The 22,454-nt window shown below is 41.3% G+C and overlaps 3 protein-coding genes across 3 annotated transcripts; all 3 read left to right on the top strand.

The window, feature by feature from the left end:
* Positions 1–6,664: 6,664 nt before the first annotated feature.
* LOC127600373 (hepcidin-like) lies at positions 6,665–7,376 on the top strand. Its single transcript, XM_052064897.1, has 3 exons — positions 6,665–6,863; positions 6,947–7,015; positions 7,096–7,376. Exons 1-3 carry the CDS (start codon positions 6,771–6,773, stop codon positions 7,195–7,197), a joined length of 264 nt encoding a protein of 87 aa, XP_051920857.1. The 5' UTR covers positions 6,665–6,770; the 3' UTR covers positions 7,198–7,376.
* A 2,681-nt stretch (positions 7,377–10,057) lies between these two features.
* Positions 10,058–10,758, top strand: LOC127600370 (hepcidin-like). Its single transcript, XM_052064894.1, has 3 exons — positions 10,058–10,234; positions 10,327–10,395; positions 10,476–10,758. Exons 1-3 carry the CDS (start codon positions 10,142–10,144, stop codon positions 10,575–10,577), a joined length of 264 nt encoding a protein of 87 aa, XP_051920854.1. The 5' UTR covers positions 10,058–10,141; the 3' UTR covers positions 10,578–10,758.
* Positions 10,759–12,790: 2,032 nt separating this feature from the next.
* Positions 12,791–14,197, top strand: LOC127600368 (hepcidin-like). Its single transcript, XM_052064891.1, has 3 exons — positions 12,791–12,962; positions 13,041–13,112; positions 14,020–14,197. The coding sequence occupies exons 1-3, from the start codon at positions 12,870–12,872 to the stop codon at positions 14,128–14,130; spliced, it is 276 nt and encodes a 91-aa protein (XP_051920851.1). The 5' UTR covers positions 12,791–12,869; the 3' UTR covers positions 14,131–14,197.
* The last annotated feature ends 8,257 nt before the right edge of the window (positions 14,198–22,454 follow it).

Genomic DNA, 22,454 nt, shown 5'->3' with positions numbered 1-22,454 from the left:
TGTCATGAGAACAAGACGCTCTGATGGTGCTTTAGACCAAGTGCTGCCCGTTCTGTGGATCCTTTCTGTCCTCTATTTACGTGTGCAATGTCGGGCCCCTTTGACCTCAAAACCCATGTGGAATGCAGCCCGGCTACGCCACTGAAGAACAGTGTGTGAAACGACGTAATTAAAGTCGGCACAGCAGCAAAGGTGGTAACTGGGATCATAAACACTCACTTTTTCATTCAATCCCTCTAATCAGGCATTTGCGTTTATTCAGGGCAGTGATTCATCAGAAAATAGCAGCCACTGATTTTGTTTAGCAACCTCCCACTGTCATTAACTCCATGTCAGAATTTTAGCAACAGAGAGGAGGTCTTACAAGCAGAATTTGGTTTATTTAGAACCAAAAGCCAATGGCTAAGCTGCAAGAAGAACATTGACATGTCATTTTTTTAAAGCATTTTAAAATAAAGGAGCACAGCAGCACCGTAGTCAACTGTTGAGCACGTCGGCCTCATAGTACAGAGGTGCAGGGTTTGATTCCGGCTTCGGCCTTCCTGTGTGGAGTTTGCATGTTCTCCCTGTGCCTGCGTGGGTACTCCGGTTTCCTCCCACATTCCAAAAACATGCATGGCAGGTTGAGTGGGCAATCCAAATTGCCCCAAAGGAGTGACTGTGAGCGTGAGTGGTTGTTTGGGCACATATAGACAAACAATTTAGAAAATTGAGAGTGTTCAATCAACCTACCATGCATGTTTTTGGAATGCGGGAGGAAACCGGAGTACCGACGTTGGTTGTTTATCTATGTGTCTCCTGCGATTGGCTGGCAACATCCTGAACCGGTCACCAGCCAATTGCAAGGCACAGCAATTCATGCTCATAGTCACACCTAAGTTAGTAAAGTGGGGGAACAGGTGACCAGAGATCCAAGTGAATTTTATTTTGATTTTGCTGCTGCTGCTGCTATTTTGCTCTCGCTGGTGACATTAGAAAGACAAGACAAGACAAGACAACAAAACCATGCTGGTCTATGCTGTTTTTTAATCTGTTAAGCAGGGTTGTCACATCAGTGCTGGGACATTTATGACACATCCAATACACACTATTTGACAACAAGTCAACACCTGTGCTTAAAGAATGGAACATACCCATCAAAATCAGTTGTGACCATTAACAGTGATACTCAATATAAATACTAAGAGTCCCACCTCCCAGGACACACGTCATCTCCCTCTCCCTTATTTGCCACAACTGTTTTTATTATACACTTGACAACAGTGAAAAATGTGAAAATGTACTAAAAACATTTCCTATATCATGAATAAGGATTTTATGATGACGACAGTTTTATTAGCATCCTGGACTGGATTGTTTTCAATGTTCGGCACATTACACGGTACTTACTTGTTTTAACAGCGTGGCCATGTGGTGTGGTTCCAGATTAAAGACGAAGGTAAATAGACTTTATTTTTCACAAGTACAGCATAATGTTCTTTTCATGTAGCACTGAAAGAGCAGTGGGCAGCAACAGTGTATCAAATCCGAGTCTTGTGTCATTATTTTTGTAATTGTTACTAGTTAGAAATTAACCGGATGTATTTTTTTATTTGGAGGGTGGGGGGGGGGGGGGGCAGAAGACTCAAAACGTAAATGTTGATTCCACCACTTTGCTGAAAGAATTGAAATAGGTGCTCTTGAACAAGGCATCGCAACACTGCACCGCCATACCACTGTACCACTAAAAGAATTTTAGTGTTCTTACTCAAAAAATGGCGAAAGTTGCTCTTCATTCTCTCTTGGATTTTTGCACCTGTGACACTGGCTATTTGCTTATGCTAACTGACTGTTTCTCAGTTGATTTTATTCATTCATTGTGATCATTTTCGTGACTTGTTTAGGTGTCTCGCGACTGCGTTCATTTAATTTCTAGAAAAGTGAGTACTCCTTTTGTCTCCACCTACTCTTTTTATTATTTCACTCAACATTCCAAGACTCCCACCACTAAATACAATAATATGTAATTGGATCTGAAACTGTTTGGTGTGTGGTGTTGCTGTGATTACAGCGCTCTGTAAAAATGATGTCAATCATTTTAATGGTCATCACATGTTCTGTATGGACCCATTGGCATTGTTTTTAATAAGTCACTCGTTTATTTTCCTTAAAAGTTACAAAGCTTGACAACCATGATGAATTCCAAAAAACAAATTACAATACAATTTGGTCCCAAGAGGTCATATATGCTATGTATCCTATCCTTTGATTTAACCAAAGATTTGAGATGTATACACTGTATTTTGTGGCCTGTCTTTGAAAATAAACACCAGTTTGATTTCTTCTGGATGGCTCAATATAAAGATACAGTATAAGTTTTAATGCTTTATCAGAGTGGAAAAAAGTGACTTGTATTTAAACATCAATACTGTACTGCATGTTTAGATCAAGTGTCAAGCAGTAGATGTATGCTTTACAACATGACCCCCACCTGCAGATGTCGCAAAGCCTAAAATAATTAAGCGCTATTTCCTGCATATGGTTTCACTGCTTTGTCATTTGCTTTAATAATGACAGGAAGTGTTTGAGTAAATCCATCCATCTATTTTCCGAACCGCTTGATCATCACTAGGGTCGCGAGGGGTGCTGGAGCCTATCCCAGCCATCTTCAGGCAGTAGGCGGGGGACACCCTGAATCGGTTGCCAGCCAATCGCAGGGCACACAGAAACGAACAACCATTCGCACTCACACTCACGCCCAGGGACAATTTAGAGTGTTCAATCAGAATCAATCAGAATCAAAATCCACACAGGGAGGCCGGAGCTGGAATCGAACACGGTACCTCTGCACTGTGAAGCCGACGCGCTAACCACTGGACTACCGGGCCATCCTGTTTGAGTAAATATTATACTTAATCTGGCTGCTTGGATTAGGATCTGTTTCACCTTCATTTGTGACACGTTAAAAAGCATCTTCAACCTTCAGCGTTTCCAGTTCAACCCAGCTTTGAAACCCTTTGAGTTTGCCATTGCCCCGATACAGTAGAAGGACCGTTCATTGAAACCCAATTCTTTGAAGAAGGCGCCTGGAGCAAGCTCACCGAACCCATGTTCCCATTTGCCGTTCCGATTCCAAATGTTGCATGGCATGTTTGACAAAGTGAATGAAGGGAATAACACCGGTTGTCAGGTCGAAAAGAGCCAGGCTAAAAGGCCACAGCAATCAGGAACATTTGGTCCAGCGTAGGCATGACTTCAATAAAATACCTCCAGCCCCACTTTTAAAAGCATTAGTCCTGGGTAAATTAAAAAGTAGAGTGCAATTAAAAGAAATCACTTTGTAAATGTTAGCATGTGGAAGTTGTTCTTTTTCCTTTTCCCCCTTTTTTCCTCCTCCATGCCGAACAAAGAATGCCCCAGAGGCAGAGTGGCGCAGCTGCTGAATATTACGGCATGCATGTGTTTTAAATAAGACCCCCATTATAATCCAAATCATAAAAAAAAGGCAGTGGCTTCCTTAAACGGATCCTTCAAAAAAACATTTAAATTTAAGTTAACCGATATTGGACGACAGCGGTTGTGATTCATGGTGAAATAATAATTGGGAAAACAAAATCAAAGACCCAAATCGCACCAAATATATGTTTTGAAGCATTTGATTTAAAACGGACTTAAATGGTCCAATTTCGCAGAACCTATTTGTTGACATTACGAAATTCTGAAAATCCCTCTGTTAGGTAAAATGACACGTGGTTCTAAACGTTATTGACTGATCATCCGCAGGGTGCTGAACTGGAAGGTAACATGCCCCTTTCACAGCGCTTAACCTTAAGACTGTATTTGTCTTGGCAACATCATAATGAGGCCAAAGGTTCATTGGTCTTGCTGGTCTAAATACAATAAATGAGCATTTTGGCTGAATATGTCATAAACTACTTTCCCATAGTTCCCCTCTTCCAGTCGTGCTTCCCACTTTTAGTTCCAAGGGAAGAACAGGAGATTTAACGTGAAATGATCTGTCATATAAAATTCATACTCACACGAGGGATTAAACATCTGATTTATCGCACTCGCAAACAACCTGCAGTTTTCAAAGAAGCTCTGAAGTGCACTTTAAGTTAAGTCATTTTCAAAGTAACCAAAGGCCCAAATTGCAGTTTCATTTTGTGGGACGTACTGATCCGCAGCAGTCTACACCCAACCGTTTAGTTACAAGTCACCGAGGGTGTCGCCTCACACCAGGACAGATGAGTTTCCATGGGAGGAATGAGGATGTCTGGCCAAATCCACTTTTCCACCTTATTAAAATGGATATTTCCAAGTTGTCAGAGGGTGAAGTCTGGGTTTTGCAGACTCTTGCTGACAGTAGGCTTCCTTTTGCCACTGGTTCAGTATCTCCTGTGGCTCTCTCTCTTCCACAGTGCGGTATAGCGGGTTCCCTCTTGGTCGTAAGCCAGCAGAGTTCTGGCAAAATGTACATTTTTTGCTTAGCAGCAAACACTAATTTACTGTGACTTAGGTCGGCAGGGCAATTCCCAAATTCCATTTGACAAAATATATAATTTGTCTCCCATCGTGTAAATGCTTGTTCATGGTAAAAGAACTGGGTGTAAAACTGCCTGGCTAAATCAGCAGTGATCTCAAGTGTGCATCACTCTGACCACCAGTTTGGAATGAAGAGTGGGCACTGAGAAGTTCAGCCTGCTAACGCTTAGCTTCAATTTAGTTTCCAAGGAAATTGAGATTCAATAATATTACATTATATCTTTGGTATCTTTGGTGTATGGTTAGCACATCTGCCTCACGAGTGAGAGGTTCTGGCTTTTAATCTTAGCCCAATCCCTTCTGTATAGAGTTACTGTGCTTGTGTGAGTTTTCTCCACGTACCTCTGGCTTCCTTCTGCATCCCCAAAAAAGGCATGGTAAATCAACAGAAGGCTCTTAATCAGTGGTTCTTAACCTTGTTAGAGGTACTGAACCCAACCAGTTTATATGCACGTTCACCAAACCCTTCATCAGTGAAAAATACAAATATGATTTATGATTTTTTTTTACAAATTGAAGACATAAAACGTTAATAAAAACAGAAAAAAAGTTTTTTTTTTTATTGTGCACAACTATGAACCAGCCAGTGATAGCCAAGCTGGCGTGTCATAACTAATTGACATATTGAGTTAGGTGTGTCTTAACCTCCATTGGCAGAGGCTCTGTTGAACCCCTGAGACTGATTCACCGAACCCCTATAGCAGGGGTGTCAAATTAATTTTTGTCACGGGCCACAATGAAGCGACCGTTTTCCTTAGAGGGCCTTTATAACTGTGAAAGCATTTAAAGAAGTCTAGAAAAATGGTTGATTCAACGATTGTTGAAGTTACTGCAATGACGGATCTGGTAACAAGAAGCTCTCTTATTTATTACATATGAGGAGTTGAAATTTCGGTTCAGATTTTAGCAATCATGGTAGACGTTCACATGTCTGATTTGCTTTCGCGGGCCACATAAAATGATGTGCCACTAAAGCCACTAAATAAAAGCACTGGTTTTGTAGTATGGCCTCCCGGAAAGAGCATCCGGGCCCATATGGGGCAGTGTGTTCTGATTATCTCCTCCAATCTCAATGAATTTGTCTATTTGAACAAAAAGTTGCACTGTAACAAAAACATAGATGTATGAAATGAAACACAACAGGTGGTTTTACAAGGAGACAAGAGGTGCCACACACACCAAATGCCTTGCCAACCCAGTTGCCACCCCTACGAATGAATCTATCAATACTAAGTTCCAAATCTTCAAAACGTTCCTGGTATTATCTCGATAGTGTGTATCAAGTTTTAAGTAACAGGTTTAGAATGATCTCCCACTTCTGCTTTAAATTATTGCATCCTACCACACCACTAGTCAAAGAAAACAAAGGTAAGCTTGCTGCCTGGCTATACAGATATCAAGAATACGAACGATATTTTGATAACAATGCATTGTAATGCCTTCTTCAAATCACAGGAGATGGGAGTAAACATTTATTCACACACACAAATACAAACACACACACACACACACACGCAAGGGGTGGTGGGGCGCGGCACAAGCAACTATCCATTCATCCATCCATTCATCTTCTGATCTGCTTATCCACACAAGGGTCATGGGGAGGTGCTGGGCTGGAGCCTATCTCAGCCGTCTTCGGACAGTAGGCGGGGGACACCCTGAACCGGTTTCCAGCCAATCGCAGGGCACACAGAGACGAATAAGCATCCACGCTCACACTCACACCTAGGGACAATTTAGAGTGTTCAATCAGCATGACAGGCACATTTTTGGAATGTGGGCGGAAACCGGAGTACCCGGAGGAAACCCACGCAGGCCTGGGAGAACATGCAGACTCTAGACAGGAAGGCCTGGGATCGAACCCATGACATATGCACTGTGAGGTAGACGTGCTAACCACTTGCCCTAATGTAATATATAATGTTAAAACATAACACACATGAAATCACACGACACTTGAGAGCTCGTCAGTCGGTAGGCAGCGGAAATTGCATTTACTACGTTTGTGCCAAAGACAGCACAGCAACATGAAAAATCCCCTTTCTTGTTCCAGCCATTTGAAGAGGGACACAAAGTCCATATCAGAAGTAGTTTAATAAGGTCAATACTGCCCAGTATGATGAAAGAGTCACCTTGGTAACTATATATATACTGTATACACCAGTCGTTGCTACTTTCGACAGGATTCACTCAACAGAGCAAAAGAAGCTGATCCCAATCGACAAACACCACATACTTTCTGGAAGATGATGAAGCCCTTCAGTTTGTCTGTTGCAATGATCATCATGCTTGCCTTCCTTTTAATTCAGGAGGGTTCCACCATCTCCATTGACAATTGGGTAAGGACATGAAAATAAATAATTTCTTGTTTGATCCAACTTTTTTCTGAGACATCTTTTCATACTGGAGATTGAAATCATAGGAGCCTGATCAGCATATGGTGGAAGCAAGAGATGACGCAGCTGCTGAGATCCCAGTGGACTTATGGAAGGTATAAAACCGTATTTTGATTCATGAAGCAGGATGAGTGACATTTCCAAACAGTGCTCAATGTTTGTGTTGTTCACACAGGTGGCAGACAACAAGAGGCAGAGACGTCATAATGGAGGTTGCAAGTTTTGCTGCAACTGCTGCGGTCGTACGCATTTCTGTGCCTTTTGCTGTGAATGGTGATTCGAAGAATCATCTGCACTGTCACATCAAAAATATTCCTTTGTTCATTTTTATTCTGCCTGTAAGCAATTTCATTTGTTAGAGTTAAACATGCTTGCATACTTTGTGGTGTGACGCTTCGGAGAGCCCAAAAAAATCTGAAAAAAGTCTTTTTACACAATAAATGCAGATAAACTGGATGTGTCAAAGTGTTGGTTGAGTCATGATGAAAACGCACAAATGACAAATGCAATTAAAATAACCTAAAATTAACTCTTAACTTAAGGGAGTCCAGAATTGGATTTTGTATTCTGGTCCTAAGGCAAGAACAAATTAAACAAGAAAAAAAAAGAATTACTTGTGCATAGTAGGCAATTATTTTCTCACCATTGTGCATATGGTGGTGAATTAGAATTATATTCAAAATGATAGGATAATAAATAAATAATAGTAACAACATAGGGTGTTCGACTGGTTTGCGCATCCACCTCACATCGCAGAGGTCCGGTGTTCGATTCCGGGCCCAGCCTTCCTGTATGAATTTTGCATTTTCTCCTTGCATAGGTTTTCTTCAGGCACTCCGGTTTCCTCCCACATTCCAAAAACAGGAACACTCGAAATGGTCCCTTGGTGTGATTGTGTTTGTACAAATGAGACCTGTAATTGGCTGGTAACAAGTTCAGGGTGTACCCTGCCTGCTGCCCAAAGACAGCTGAGATCGGCTCCAGTACGCTGGCAACTCGCGTGAGAATATGCGTCTCAGATTATGAATGGATGGATGGAATAATAACAACAGAAACACGAATGAAATGCAGCACTTTGAATTCTTTATTATTTGACACGAAAACCTCCAAAAAGGGCATGGCACTTTGTTTGTGTTGCACAACAAGACAAACAAGGGAAGAATAACAGAGGCAAGAATTTACAATCAGACGCTTGGATTTCTGTCTCTGTCCAATACTGAAAATTGGGTTAGAGTGGTTGCTGATCTGTTGGCCTCAGATCATGCAACTTTTCACCAATGCCGAAAGGTGGTCAGCCCATTCTGCCTCCAAGCTATAGGCCAAACCCCAGTGCACAAAAGCCAAGTTGCAACTGTGTCCCCAAGACAGAGCAGATGCCAGAGACCAAGAAACCCGCTCCATTTGGCGAAGCAAGGCGCTCAACCACATGCTGGGTGGGAAGGCTCCAAGAACTGCAGAGCACATAGAGACAAACCATTCACGCTGACATTCATATCCTTGGACAACTTGGCTATACTAACACGCATTTTCCAATACGACAGTAACAACACATTTTTTTTTTTGGGGGGGGGGGTATTAGAAGAAACTACAGTACCAATCTACAAATATCATACAGCTGGGCTGGAGCCCGTAATCGAATTCCCAACCTACATTGGGAAGAACAAATATTTCATCAACTGCTGATTAAAAAAAATCCACTTACAAAGCAGGTGCAGGTCTGTCATTTGTATCAACGATACTCTTCAACTATGAGTTACATAATCAAAGACAAAACTCAAGAAAAACACAGTTGATGATTTTTAAATAATTAATTTGCATTTCATTGCCTGACGTAAGGATTTGATCACCCATCAACCAGTAAGAATGTATTTTCTCACAGACCCGTTTGTTCTTCTATAAGAAGCCATCCGGTTCTCCACTCATTACCTGTATTAACCTCATCTGTTTGAACAACTTACCTGTATAAGACACCTGTCCGCACACTCAAATCAAACAAATTCCAAACTCTCCGCAATGTCCAAGACCAGAGATCTGTGCAAGGACATCAGCGATAAAATTGTCCAGAAATAGACGGCTTTAGAAGTGGAGCTTGTGCGTGTTTAGAGGAGGAGGAAGGATGAGTACAACCCCAAGAAAACCATCCCAACTGTGAAGTATGGAGGTGGAAACATCATTCTTTGGGGAGAATTTTCTGCAAAGGGGATGGGACGACTTCACCGTATTGAGGGGAGGATGAATGGGTCGTGTGTCATGAGAACTTGGCCAGCAAGCTCCTTCCCTTAGTACGAGCATTGAAGATGGGCCGTGGCTGGGTGTTCTGGCACGACAGAGAACTGAAACACACAGCCAGGGCAACTAAGGAGTGGCTCCGTAGGAATAATCTCAAGGTCCTGGAGTGGCCTTGCCAGTCTCTAGAACTGAATCCAAAAGAAAATCTTTGGAGAGAGCTGGAAGTCCGTGTTGCCCAGCGACAGCCCCGAAACCTGAACGCTCTGGAGAAGATCTATAAGGAGGAGTGGGTCAAAATCCCTGCTGCAGTATGTGACAACCTGGTGAAGAACTATAGAAGACGTCTGATCTCTCATTGCAAACAAAGGTTTCTGCACCAAATTTTGGGTTGTGTTTGTCTTATGTATCTAATACTTAGGTCCTGAAATCAAATGCAAATTAATTATTTAAAAATCGATTGCGATCTTCTGGAGTTTTCGATTCTGTCGCTCATACTTGAATAGTACCTTTAAAACAAATTATAGACCTCGACCTGCTTTGTAACTGGGAAAACCTCAAAAATCAGTAGTGCATCAAATAGGTGTTCTCCCACTGTAAGGACTATGAGGTTGATATGCTAAGCGTAGGTCGACAATCCCAGACAAATGTAATATACAATATTAACACACCACACAAACATGAAACCTTTTGATTAAGTGACATTTGAGAGCTCGTCAGTCGGTAGGCAGCGGAAATTGCATTTACTACATTTGTGCCAAAGACAGCACAGCAACATGAAAAATCCCCTTTCTTGTTCCAGCCATTTGAGGAGGGACACAAAGTTCATATCAGAAGTAGTTGAATAAGGTCAATATTGCCCAGTATGATGAAAGAGTCACCTTGGTAACTATATATATACTGTATACACCAGTCGTTGCTATTTTCGACAGGATTCACTCAACAGAGCAAAAGAAACTGATCCCAATCAACAAACGCCACATACTTTCTGGAAGATGATGAAGCCCTTCAGTTTGTCTGTTGCAGTGATCATCATGCTTGCCTTCCTTTTTATTCAGGAGGGTTCCACCATCTCTCTTGATAATAGGGTAAGCACAAGAAATAAATACGTTTTTTGTTTGATCCTACTTTTTTCGGTGACATCTTTTCACCTTTTCTTTTCTGGACGTTGAAATCATAGGAGCCTGACCAGCATATGGTGGAAACAAGAGATGACACAGCTGCTGACATCCCAGTGGACTTATGGAAGGTATAAGACCGTATTTTGATTCATCAAGCAGGATGAGTAATATTTCCAAACAGTGCTCAAAGTATGTGTTGTTCACACAGGTGGCAGACAACAAGAGGCAGAAACGCCATAGTGGAGCTTGCAAAGTTTGCTGCAACTGCTGCGGTCAAACACATTTCTGTGGTTTGTGCTGCGAATGGTGATCAAAGAATCATCTGGATTGTCACATCAATCGAAACTATTCCTTTGTTCATTTTTATTTGGTGTGTAAGCAATTGCATTTGGTAGAATTGAAAATATGCTTGCATACTTTGTGTTATGACGCTTAGGACAGACAAAAAAAACTGAAATGTCTCTTTACACAATAAATACCAATAAACAACATGCATCAAAGTCTCGGTTGAGTCATTATCATTATCATTATGGTAGTCACTAAGAATCGATTCAAAATGATCGGCTAAACCAGGGGTAGGTAAACTTTATGGCCCGAGGGCCACATTGATTTCAAAAATTTGACAGGTGGGCCGGGTCTGCACAAGATACAGTACATATAAAAAAATGCATATGTTGACAGTCCATACCACACATAAACAGAACAAAAACATTCAAGTATTAAGATACTTTTTTCATGAAAACAGTGAAAAAACTATGGTACGTCCTGTATGAACGTCTAAATATGTTAACAACATACATGTGTGACAACACAAGCAACAAAGTGCAACAACATATTGCATAAAAACTGTTTATAACCCCATAAAATGCAGCATTCAGTACAGGTTTATAAAAAAATACAAAATACAAAAATACAAAATATAACCAAGTTAGGTACAAAGGTTTAATACAAAATGAGATGAGCAAGAGACCTGGTGGCTTTTGTTTCCACTCACTCACTGTCTCTAACTTTACCTCACCTCGATCACCACACATGACAGCATTGCCCAGCTGATGTCGTGAAATGAGCTTTTCAAGCCACACACGGGACAGTTCAAAGTCTTCGATGGTCATAGTTAGCGCGATGGAAGTCGCCTCCTCTCTTATTAGCGGTCCAGTTTGCGGAAAATTGTTCACACTATAACAGTCAAACCATTCCAGGAAACGTTCATTTACTCGACTGTCCATCGAGCCGCAAGCAATTCACTCCCAGCATGGAAATTGCCAGAATAAATATAGATACATATCACTTTCTCTTCCGCGGTCATTACTGTTCCTCTCCGTTTGGATGCCATGATCTACAGGACATGAATGAATGAAATTAAAAACTTTCGCAATTCCGGTAAAACTCACTGCAATTAGAAGGCACTTGCATGTCGCCATTTTGGATCCAATGATAGACAATAGCGGCGCGGACACACTTATTCCGTCGTATCGAGTGGGAGTTGCTTGATTTGGCGCTACTGCAGGCTTCCGTATAGCTTACGGAACTCCGGTTGTTATAAATCGATCGTTCATGAAATATAGTAGGAGAAAGTTTAATGCATACGTTTTTTTGTTTACTGGGTTCTGGAATTTCAGTTTGACAGTAGTCCGCAGGTGATAGATAAGATTTCTTCCTCTATCTCTCTCCCTCTCTCTTCGTCTGCCCCTCTCTCCCTGTTGCTCTGCAACTTCAAGTAACTGCCCCACCTGGCGTTGGAATGCCTGTCTTTACAAGTCCAAATGAAATGAATGCAATCATTCACATCAGACCTTATTTGTCGACCAACCTTTGGCGGGCAGGACTAAAAAGACTAACAGGCTGGATCTGACCCGCGGGCCGTAGTTTGCCCACCTCTGGGCGAATATTAAAAAAAGAGGAAAACAATCGCAACAACACTAATAAAATAGAGCAATTTAGTTCTTTATTATTTGAAGCTAAAACCTCCAGAAAAGGCATGACACTTTGTGAAGCACAAGACAAACACGGGCAAAAAACATAGGCAAGAAATGACTATCAGATTCTTTTGTAATTCTGGGCCTGACCAGCACTGAATATTGTGTTACAGTGGAAACGAGAATACCTGGTCAGAATACAACAAGCTCAGGGAGAACAAACATACAACTTACAAAGCCAGACAGGTAGGCTGGAGCCCAGAATGAAAGTCTCAACCCTAAAAACTATGATGTTGACATGCTAAGGGCTCGTCCACCATTCCATCATAATGTAATATGTAACGCTAAAACATAACTCACACCCAAATAAAACCTTTTGATCACATGACATTATAAGAGCTCGTCAGTCGGTAGACAGCGACAATTGCATTTACTCCATTTGTGCCAAAGACAGCAAAGCAATACGAAAAATCCCCTTTCTTGTTCCAGTCACCAGTTGACGAGGGACACAAAGTCCATATTAGAAGTCGGTAAATATTGGCAGGCATGATGAAAGAGCCACCTTGGCAACTATATATACATATACACCAGTACAGTCTTTTTACTGGTGTATATCTTTTTACAGATTGAACTCAACCGAGCGAAAGAAGCTGAAAAATTGACAAACACCACATACTCTCTGGTAGATGATGAAGCTCTTCAGTTTGTCTGTTGCAGTGATCATCATGCTTGCCTTCCTTTTTATCCAGGAGGGTTCTACCATCTCACATGATAATCCGGTAAGCAAGCAAAAATAAGTTTGTTGTTTGATCCAACTTTTCGGAGACATCTTTTCATACTGGACATTGAAATCATAGGAGCCTGACCAGCATATAGTGGAAGCAAGAGATGACGAAGCTGCTGACAAACCGGAAGGCCACCAGTGGAAGGTATAATACAGTATTGTGTGTGGATGTGTGTGTGTGTGTGTGTGTGCGTGTGTGTATGTACGCATATATGTACTGTATGTACTGTATGTATATACTGTATATGTACTGTATATAGTATCTACATCACTATTCTGTGTTGAATCTCGAGGTGATTTTTTCACCTGAATTACTTGGATGAATATAACGATTACCATTCCTACGGATTTAACTGTGTTTTATAATACATTTCTGATTTAGTTAAATAAAACACTATTTTAAGTTGAAAGCATATTAGATTTATTGTAATGACTGGTTGGTGTTGGATAAATTAAAATCATGACAATCTTTCAAGCTGTGTTTAGTGTTTATCACTTTATATTTCATTTATGGTTATTCTTAGAAATATTTCATTGCTCTATTTTTTTTATATTCCATAACAGTATCCACAAAAACAGCACATTCTTGCTCTCCCACTGAGCGCTATGCATGATGACAAAGTAGAAGTTGACGGCAGTCAGAAAAACTGCTACATTTTTTGTACTATTACTTCAAATAATTTGGACTGTTACATATTGAAATGTAACTATTTCAAAAAGTCACCCCGCATTAAATAACATGGGGAATGAATGCAGGTGACTCATTTTGTGACAAGCGGTGTGTTTGTATAGTTCATAAAAGGGATAAAAACTCTTCCAAAAACCAGTCAGGTGGAAATACAAAGTCCATTGCAAAAACAGAGAGAGGCTTCCAGTGATTAGGAAATACTTCACGATAAAGGCCAGCATTTATCTCATGCGCAAAAGATCTGAGCGAGAGAAAGTTTTCAGAACTTCAAACTTGCTGCCTACTTAATAATCAAAACCATGCAAGCTCTGACAATGAAGGCATTTAACTTCGCAGTTGCTCATTTCAGTTATTCTGCACACAGATGGACAATAGCTTCAGACGCAAACGCTTCAGCAGTGAAAAGGATTGCCGCTGGTGCTGCGGTTGCTGTGGTCGAGAAGAGACATGGTGTGGTCTGTGCTGTGACTGGTGATTCCTGGAATTTGTACTTCTGTACTGCTATCAGTCTGTATTATCACAATAAACCATCCATCCATCCATCCATGCATCTGTTATCTGAACCGCTTTTTCCACACGACGGTCGCAGGCGTGCTGGAGCCTATCCCAGATAGGAAATTGGAGTGCCCAGACAAAACCCACACAACCCACACAGGCACGGGGAGAATATGCAAAAAAAGCCTGATTCAAGCCCACGACCTCTGCACTGTGAGGCGGAAGTGCAAACAAATCTTGCACCATCATTAAAATAAAACAAAATATAGACATTTATTTTCACCTCTCAGAAATGGATTTACAACCTTTGCTAAATGCTTGACCAGGGGTGGCCAACCAATCAGAGACGAAGAGCCATTTTTTTTACTGTTATTGCAAAGAACCGCATCATACCCTTTCTCGAGCGCGCGAGCACACATTCGCGCACGCACACACACATATGCGCACGCACACACACTTTTTTGGCCAAAGATCAACATTTGAAGCAACCAACTTCCCACAAACGACCCGATCGTGCATGAGCAAGCAAACACACTCACACCGGGACCAGAGGGTGTGTTCCAACTACAGAGGGATCACACTCCTCAGCCTCCCTAGTAAGGTTTATTCAGGGGTGCTGGAGAGGAGGGTCCATCAGGAAGTCGAGCCTCAGATTGAGGAGGAGCAGTATAGTTTTCGTCCCGGCCGTGGAACAGTGGACCATCTCTACATCCTTAGCGGGGTCCTCGCCCAACCAGTCTACATGTGTTTTGTGGACTTGGAGAAGGTGTTTTACCGTGTCCCTCTGGGAGTTCTGTGGGGGGTGCTTCGTGGGTATGGGGTACCGAACCCCCTGATACGGGCTGTTCGGTCACTATACCACCAATGTCAGAGTTTGGTTCGCATTTCCGGCAGTAAGTCGGAATCGTTTCCAGTGAGGGTAGGACTCCGCCAAGGCTGCCCTTTGTCGCCGATTCAGTTCATAACCTTTATGGACAGAATTTCTGACCGAAAGAACGAGATCCCGGATACAAGCGGCCGAAATAAGTTTTCTCCACAGGGTGTCCGGGCTCTCCCTGAGAGATAAGGTGAGAAGCTCGGTCATCCGGGAGGGGGGCTCAGAGTCGAGCCGCTTCTCCTCCACATCGAGAGAAGCCAGATGAGGTGCCTTGGGCATCTGATTCGGATGTGTCAGGTTGGTCCAAATTGACACTCAAGAATAACCAAAAGGAGGAGACAGGAGACTCGATTCTGGTACCAGGAGGGAACGAGGAGAAGCGTTCGGTTTCAGTTCTCCACACGTAACCCTAACGATCTCCCCCTTCACCTCCTCATTTATTGGGAAAAGCTACTACATAGGTGTGTCCAACCTAAAGGGTGGGGGCTGTTGAACACACACTGAACTTGTTTGACTATGTGTGTGTATGTGAGTGCAATTTACGTACATGTGTGCAAATAGACATAAACATCCCGTTGCAGCTGGTGTTGATGTCTCCATTCACGGTTCAGCCTTGCTCGCTGTTTAGTCTTAACAGTTATCTCTTCCCAGCCACGTCCTCGGAAAGGTGGTTGCGACCCTAACTTCTCACACGGTACAGCAAGCAAAAGTGAGCACATAATGAAGAACATATAATGATTATAGATGTGAGTAAATAATAAAGGATAAATCTTTATTGAAAGCATAAGCGTTCTTCATTGCAGGCAAAGCCAACTAATGATTGCAAGCATAAGCGTTCTTCTTTGCAAGCAAAATCAAACTATACTGACAGGCAGAAGCATTCTTCATTGCGAGCATAAAATGACGACACGAGAATCAACCGAATAATACGTGAATGTATGATTACTAAACAATAATAAATCCAACAGGATGCCTCCTGAACACCTCCCTGGTGAGGTGTTCCGGGCATGTCCCACCGGGAGGAGACCCCGAGGAAGACCCAGGACACGCTGGAGAGACTATGTCACCCAGCCGGCCTGGGAATGCCTCGGGATCCCCTGGGGAGAGCTGGAAGAAGTATCTAGGGAGAGGGAAGTCTGGGATTCCCTGCTAAAGCTGTTGCCCCCGCGACCCGGCCCCAGATAAGCGGTAGAAGATGGATGGATATTCATTCCATGTCTTTTATGCATTTTTTCACTTTTTAATTATCCTGCGGGACTGATCGAACCTCCTTGGAGGCCGGTTCCAGCCCGTGGGCCGTATGTTTGGCACATCAGCTCTAATTTTCCTAGATCTAAAAAAAGCTTTTGACACAATAGATCACGGTATATTATTGAAAAAACTAGAAATATATGGCATTAGAGGTGTAGCTTATAAATGGATAAAAAAGTTATTTAGAAAACAGATATTAGTACGTGCAACTCAACAATAAAAAAACGAATCAACTGAAAATCACTCACGGAGTTCCTCCGGGGTCAGTGCTTGGTCCAAAACTATTCATCTTATATATAAATTATATCTGCAAGGTCTCAAAACTATTTAAATGTGTCCTATTTGCTGATGATACAACTTTCTACTGTTCTGGAATAAATCTGAAACAGCTCCTGACAACCGTAGAAAATGAATTAAACAAATTAAAAAACTGGTACGACAGAAATAAATTGTCACTTAACCTAAAAAAATCGAAGTTAATTGTTTTTGGCACAAGACCAATCAAACACCAAGCTAAAATTATGGTAAACTCAATTGAAATAGAAAGAGCGTATGAAACCAAGTTTCTCGGATTAGTAATAGACTCAAAACTATGTTGGAAACCACATATCGATAACATAAAAAGAGAAATAGCCAAGACCGTAGGCATCTTCTACAAAACCAAGGAAGTGCTAAATAAGAGATCGTTGTACATACTATACACTTCATTATTATTACCATATATGACCTACTGTGTGGAAATATGGGGAAATGCCTGCAAAACAAACACACTCCCTATTCTCAAACTACAAAAAAAGCAATTCGAATTATTAATAGATCAAAATATACGGAACCCACAAATCCACTATTTATCAAATTAAATACGCTGAAATTTTATGACCTGGTTGACTCTAAAATCACCCAATTAATGTACAAAGCACACAATAACCTGCTCTGCCAAAACATTCAGAAGTTTTTTGAAATTCGAGAAAGCAACTATGAATTAAGAGGTACCAACTTATTCAAAAAACTCAAAACAAGAACAAACATCAAGCAAAGAAGTGTATCTAGCAAAGGTGTTAATCTGTGGAATAATCTCGAAACGGACCTGAAAATGAGTAAATCGCTTGCTGAGTTCAAAAACAAATTCAAAAAAATAGTACAAACAACCTACATCAATCAGAGTTAAAATGATACATTCTAAACATTAAATATAATGATAAATCAGAACTAAGTTGATAAATAGAGAAAAGTATTGAAACATCCATTTTGAATACAAGAGAAAATTGACACAAGAGTGCCAAGGTGTGGATGTATATAATCCCGATACAAACCAAAAGTTGTAAAAATATCACAGTTAAGGGTAAAGTATGAGCCCTAATGGAGACTTCTTCTTACTTTTTTGTTTTCTGATTGATATAAAAATGATTTAGTAGATATAAACACATAACGGGGTAGGACTAGATACGTTTTTTACTTCATCCTACTCCCTTGAACATAATAACTGTGTTGAATGAAGACTGATTTGTTTCTTTTTACTTTTTTTATCTACCTTATTTTCTGTCAAACTATTACTGTATATGTTTAATGTTCAATAAACAAACAAACAAACAAACAAACAAACAAACAAAACAAATTGTCCCTCGTCTGACTGTGAATGCGAGTGGTTGTTTGTCTATGTGTGCCCTGCGATTGGCTGCTGTCCCCCACCTAACCCACTGCAAAGAACACAAAATCCAGGGAATTTTCGGGAGTTCTGCCGAATCGGAACTTGATAACAATGCTGACAGTCATGAGACAACTGGTTCCCAGTGAGTATAAACAAGAAAGGCCAGTAGACTTTGGACATTCAGTCATCTGAAAGAGCATAACTCATCAGGCTCGAAAGGGGAATAATTGATTCTATTCTTGAATAATATAAATAAAGGTTTGTTATGAGCATTGCAGTTTGCTCAGTGTGGAAGTGACCAAAATCAATGACAACGCTGTTGCTTGGAAAAAAAAAGAAATTGGTAAATGCAGTATTGTCTTTGGAACACTGTCAGATTATTCCAAAAAGTTCACCCTGCACTGGTCACCAGTAGGGCATATTTAGACAAAGGGCTCTTCAAATTCACATTTACTCCTATTGACAAATGTGTTTTGCCTTCAATTAACCAGACATGCCTTTTTTCAGAATTTGGAAGGGATCTAGAGTATTCAGAGAAACCCCACATACGTAGAAGGAGAAATAAAGCTGGAAATTAAGCATTATTTCCCTGTCAGTGGCTGTGCTTCAGTAAGGTACATGAGAAGCAGTGCTACTTCAGGTTACCTTGCCCCTGCTTCCTGGAGTTTTGGTTCTTGCGCAAGTTGTAAAATTCGACTGACCCTTGTCTTGAGTGCACTCAATGTAGTGAGCGGCGTTGCAATGTTGGAAAGTTTGTTTCAATAATTGAAACACTAATGTTACTATCCATACAGAAAAAAATATATGTTGTGAACACAAAATATTTTTAAATATAGAAATATGTGCAAAGTACACAAATTCCAGTGACAGAAAAAGGACCTAAAAAAAGAAATCAAGCCAGAGACTTCTTTTCATTCATACATATTCAGAAAACAAAAACTACAAACACAATCACCAGAGACATACAATCAATAGCAAGATAAAATATTGTATTACAAAACTACATTCAAGAAGGAGCAGATAGATCGGAAGATTTCATGCCTTTAATGCCAGTTTCTAATGGTCCTAATATACTGTTTAACTTAATTTCCAAAAATGCAAGTGGTATTCAATTTTGTGTATTTGCTATTCAGCCAATAAAATTAATCACCCATCCATTTTCTGATCCGATTATCTTCACAATCCTCCATGCTGGAGCCTATCCCAGCTGTCTTCGGGCAGTAGGCGATGCACACCCTGAACCAGGTGTCAGCCAATCGCAGGGCACTCAGCAATGAACAACCATCCGCGCTCACATTCACTCCTCGGGACAGTTTTGAGTGTTCAATCGGCCTACCATGCCTATTTGGAATGTGGGAGGAAACCAGACGACCTGGAGAAAACCCACGCAGGTACGGGGAGAACATGCAAACTCCACACCGGGATTGAACCCACAACCTCTGCACTGTGAGGTCGGCGCGCTTACCAGTCAACCAACTGGGCCGCCATAAAGGTAATCATTTAAAATGTAATTTTTGATTCCAAGGTGATGGGTCATGAAACCAATGTTCAAAGCAAATGGAAAGATGTGGTTCAACACAAATGAAATAAAATTATAAACATATTTCTGTCATGAATTAGATAATTTTGAAATGAAGGAAAAATATCTTGAGAGAATCCTTCACAAAACCAAGAATAAGTACCTTTGTCTTTTTGAGCAGAAATCTAGAATCTGTGAATTAATTAAATTCACTTAATTTGGTCAAGTGGTTAGCACGTCCACCTCACAGGGCAGAGGTGCAGGGCCTCTCTGGCCTGTGCCGATTCTGGCCTTCCTGTGTGGAGTTTGCATGTTCTCCCCGTGCCTGCGTGGGTTTTCTACAGTTACTCCAGTTTCCTCCCACATTGCAAAACACATGCATGGCAGGTTAATTGTTTCCTCTAAATTGTCTCGAGGTGTGAGTGTGAGCATGGACAGGCTACAACACGCCCCCAACCCTCATGAGGATAAGCCAATCGGAAAATGGATGGATGAATGAATTCTTTCATTTTATTATCTAGTCAAGTCAAGTCAAGTCAACAGTATTTATAGAGCACTTTCAAACAGCCATCACTGCATACAAAGTGCTGTACATGGAGCGATTTAACATATACAATAAACAGTAAGACGAATCAGTAATAAGTAATAAGTAATAAGGCGGTAGAAAGCACCGCCTATCTATCTATCTATCTGCCTATCTAGCAGTTATTTCCTGGTAAGGCGAGTAATTTCTCAGCAGTTCTCGCCGTCTTAAGATATTGGTTCGAAAAAGTGGAGTCAAATTCATCTGAAACAATGTTATCATTAAAAAAAAAAAAATATATATATATATATATATATATATATATATATATATATATATATATATATATATATATATATATATATATATATATATATATATATATATATATATATATATATATATATATATATATATATATATATATATATATATATATATATATATATGGCGGCCCGGTAGTCCAGTGGTTAGCACGTCGGCTTCACAGTGCAGAGGTACCGGGTTCGATTCCAGCTCCGGCCTCCCTGTGTGGAGTTTGCATGTTCTCCCCGGGCCTGCGTGGGTTTTCTCCGGGTGCTCCGGTTTCCTCCCACATTCCAAAAACATGCGTGGCAGGCTGATTGAACACTCTAAATTGTCCCTAGGTGTGAGTGTGAGCGCGAATGGTTGTTCGTCTCTGTGTGCCCTGCGATTGGCTGGCAACCGATTCAGGGTGTCCCCCGCCTACTGCCCGGAGACGGCTGGGATGGGCTCCAGCACCCCCCGCGACCCTAGTGAGGATTAAGCGGTACGGAAGATGAATGAATATATATATATATATATATATATATATATTGCGCGTCGTCCCGCACGCGGTCTGTCCTTCCGTATGTCCCTTTTCAAAACGTACCTACTTCACCGCGCCGCTGCGCACCGCCACTGCGCACCGCCACTGCGCCGCTCAGGCAGTGGCTCACTACGATCACGCGGGCATCTTAGTGAAAAAATGTTGTCTACCCACAAGCATTGCAATAAAATTGTTAGTTATTTAGTAGAGCTAAACATCTCTTTATTTTCGCGGTAAGCAATGAAGATGAACAAAAAGTTGAACCAAGCAACAACACTTTTGTGGGCCGAAGGCCCACCTTACCAGCCTTCCGCAGGAACTAGCTGATGAGCCGCCCGGAGGGCGGCGAACCAGCTAGTATATATATATATATATTCGAAAAGAAGCTCATTATCATTTCTCCTTGACTCTTTGCCATATTCCAACAAAGGTTAAGGAAAGATGGCATGAAGGTTAGGAAATGTGACTTTCCTAAGAGGGCCCCATGGCCTCCCTTCTTCACCTTTATATGCTACGAGGCCACAACATTCATCAAGGAGGAAACTCTGTGTTTGGTGGTTGCGCCTTCTCGGCAGCATGGGTATACCAGCACTGTTTTCGACTGGGAGGAATGTCGGCGCCATTTGACTTTCGTTGCTGGACAGTCCAGGGGCGCTTGTGTCTTGCGCCTGGAATGGGCAGCATTTTTCACAGCCCCGCTTTGTTCAACGGAGAGATCGGTGCTGTTGAACGGTCTGCAGCTGGATGGATGTAAGGCTTGAGGAGCCAATGATGAGAAGACAGGAGCGTTACTGCGTAGCGCCAATGCGGATGTGGAACTGGGAGTCGCGGCTTGGAATTGAAGTGGATTTACATGGGACAGGAGATGTGAGCCAATCTCTTTTTCGTCAATGGACGCTACAGCTTTGCATTTGCTTTCAAAACTTAGCTTGTAGCAGATGCGTGCACATTTTCAGCATGACGTCTCTGATTCACTGGTGAAAGGACACTTTGATCCTCCCCTCTTTCATCTATAACTGCTTCAGACAACAAAGTGTATGCAGAAAAGTGGTGAAGATTGCACGACTGTCTGTGTCCTATGCGTTGTGTTATTTTTGTTATTTTGACTTCAATATATATATATATACACACACACATCACACATATACAGTGGGGCAAATACTTATCTTCCACCATTTTTGCAAATAAATTCTTTAAAAATCAAACAATGTAATTTTCTGAGTTTTTTTCCCACATTCTGTCTCTCATGATTGAGCTTTACCCATGTTGACAATTACACGCCTCTCTAATCTTTTCAAGAAGGAGAACTTGCACAATTGGTGGTTAACTAAATACTTATTTGCCCCACTGTATATATTAATTTTTTTTTAATCGCAAGCGCAAAACCAAAAACAACATGTGAACAAATGATGAACCACAGCAACATTTTCCTCCCGGAAGTGATTGGTAGGTGTGGGAAGCATGGGGAATAAGACTCTGATTGGACAAGAGGGATGGCTCAATTAGATGTACGCACAGTTGTCACGGGTGATGTATTGTTGGTGTTGTTGTTTCAAAAATTAGTAATTGAAACGTAGCTGCGGCTACCAAAGAAAATTTGGACAAACAATGTACGGGTGACCTCAGACAACATGCGGTGCTGCCATGGAGGATGCAG

This window comes from Hippocampus zosterae, chromosome 5, assembly GCF_025434085.1.
Source record: "Hippocampus zosterae strain Florida chromosome 5, ASM2543408v3, whole genome shotgun sequence".
In the NCBI taxonomy this organism is placed as follows: Eukaryota; Metazoa; Chordata; class Actinopteri; order Syngnathiformes; family Syngnathidae; genus Hippocampus; species Hippocampus zosterae.
This window is presented reverse-complemented; position numbering and strand designations above follow the sequence as displayed.

Excerpts from the sequence above, each read along its gene's own strand:
- LOC127600373 (XM_052064897.1), top strand. The coding sequence starts at position 6,771 with ATGATGAAGCCCTTCAGTTTGTCTGTTGCAATGATCATCATGCTTGCC. Across the intron at positions 6,864-6,946 it reads CCATCTCCATTGACAATTGG|GAGCCTGATCAGCATATGGT; the intron begins GTAAGGACATGA and ends TTGAAATCATAG. Across the intron at positions 7,016-7,095 it reads TCCCAGTGGACTTATGGAAG|GTGGCAGACAACAAGAGGCA; the intron begins GTATAAAACCGT and ends TTGTTCACACAG.
- LOC127600370 (XM_052064894.1), top strand. The coding sequence starts at position 10,142 with ATGATGAAGCCCTTCAGTTTGTCTGTTGCAGTGATCATCATGCTTGCC. Across the intron at positions 10,235-10,326 it reads CCATCTCTCTTGATAATAGG|GAGCCTGACCAGCATATGGT; the intron begins GTAAGCACAAGA and ends TTGAAATCATAG. Across the intron at positions 10,396-10,475 it reads TCCCAGTGGACTTATGGAAG|GTGGCAGACAACAAGAGGCA; the intron begins GTATAAGACCGT and ends TTGTTCACACAG.
- LOC127600368 (XM_052064891.1), top strand. The coding sequence starts at position 12,870 with ATGATGAAGCTCTTCAGTTTGTCTGTTGCAGTGATCATCATGCTTGCC. Across the intron at positions 12,963-13,040 it reads CCATCTCACATGATAATCCG|GAGCCTGACCAGCATATAGT; the intron begins GTAAGCAAGCAA and ends TTGAAATCATAG. Across the intron at positions 13,113-14,019 it reads CGGAAGGCCACCAGTGGAAG|ATGGACAATAGCTTCAGACG; the intron begins GTATAATACAGT and ends TTCTGCACACAG.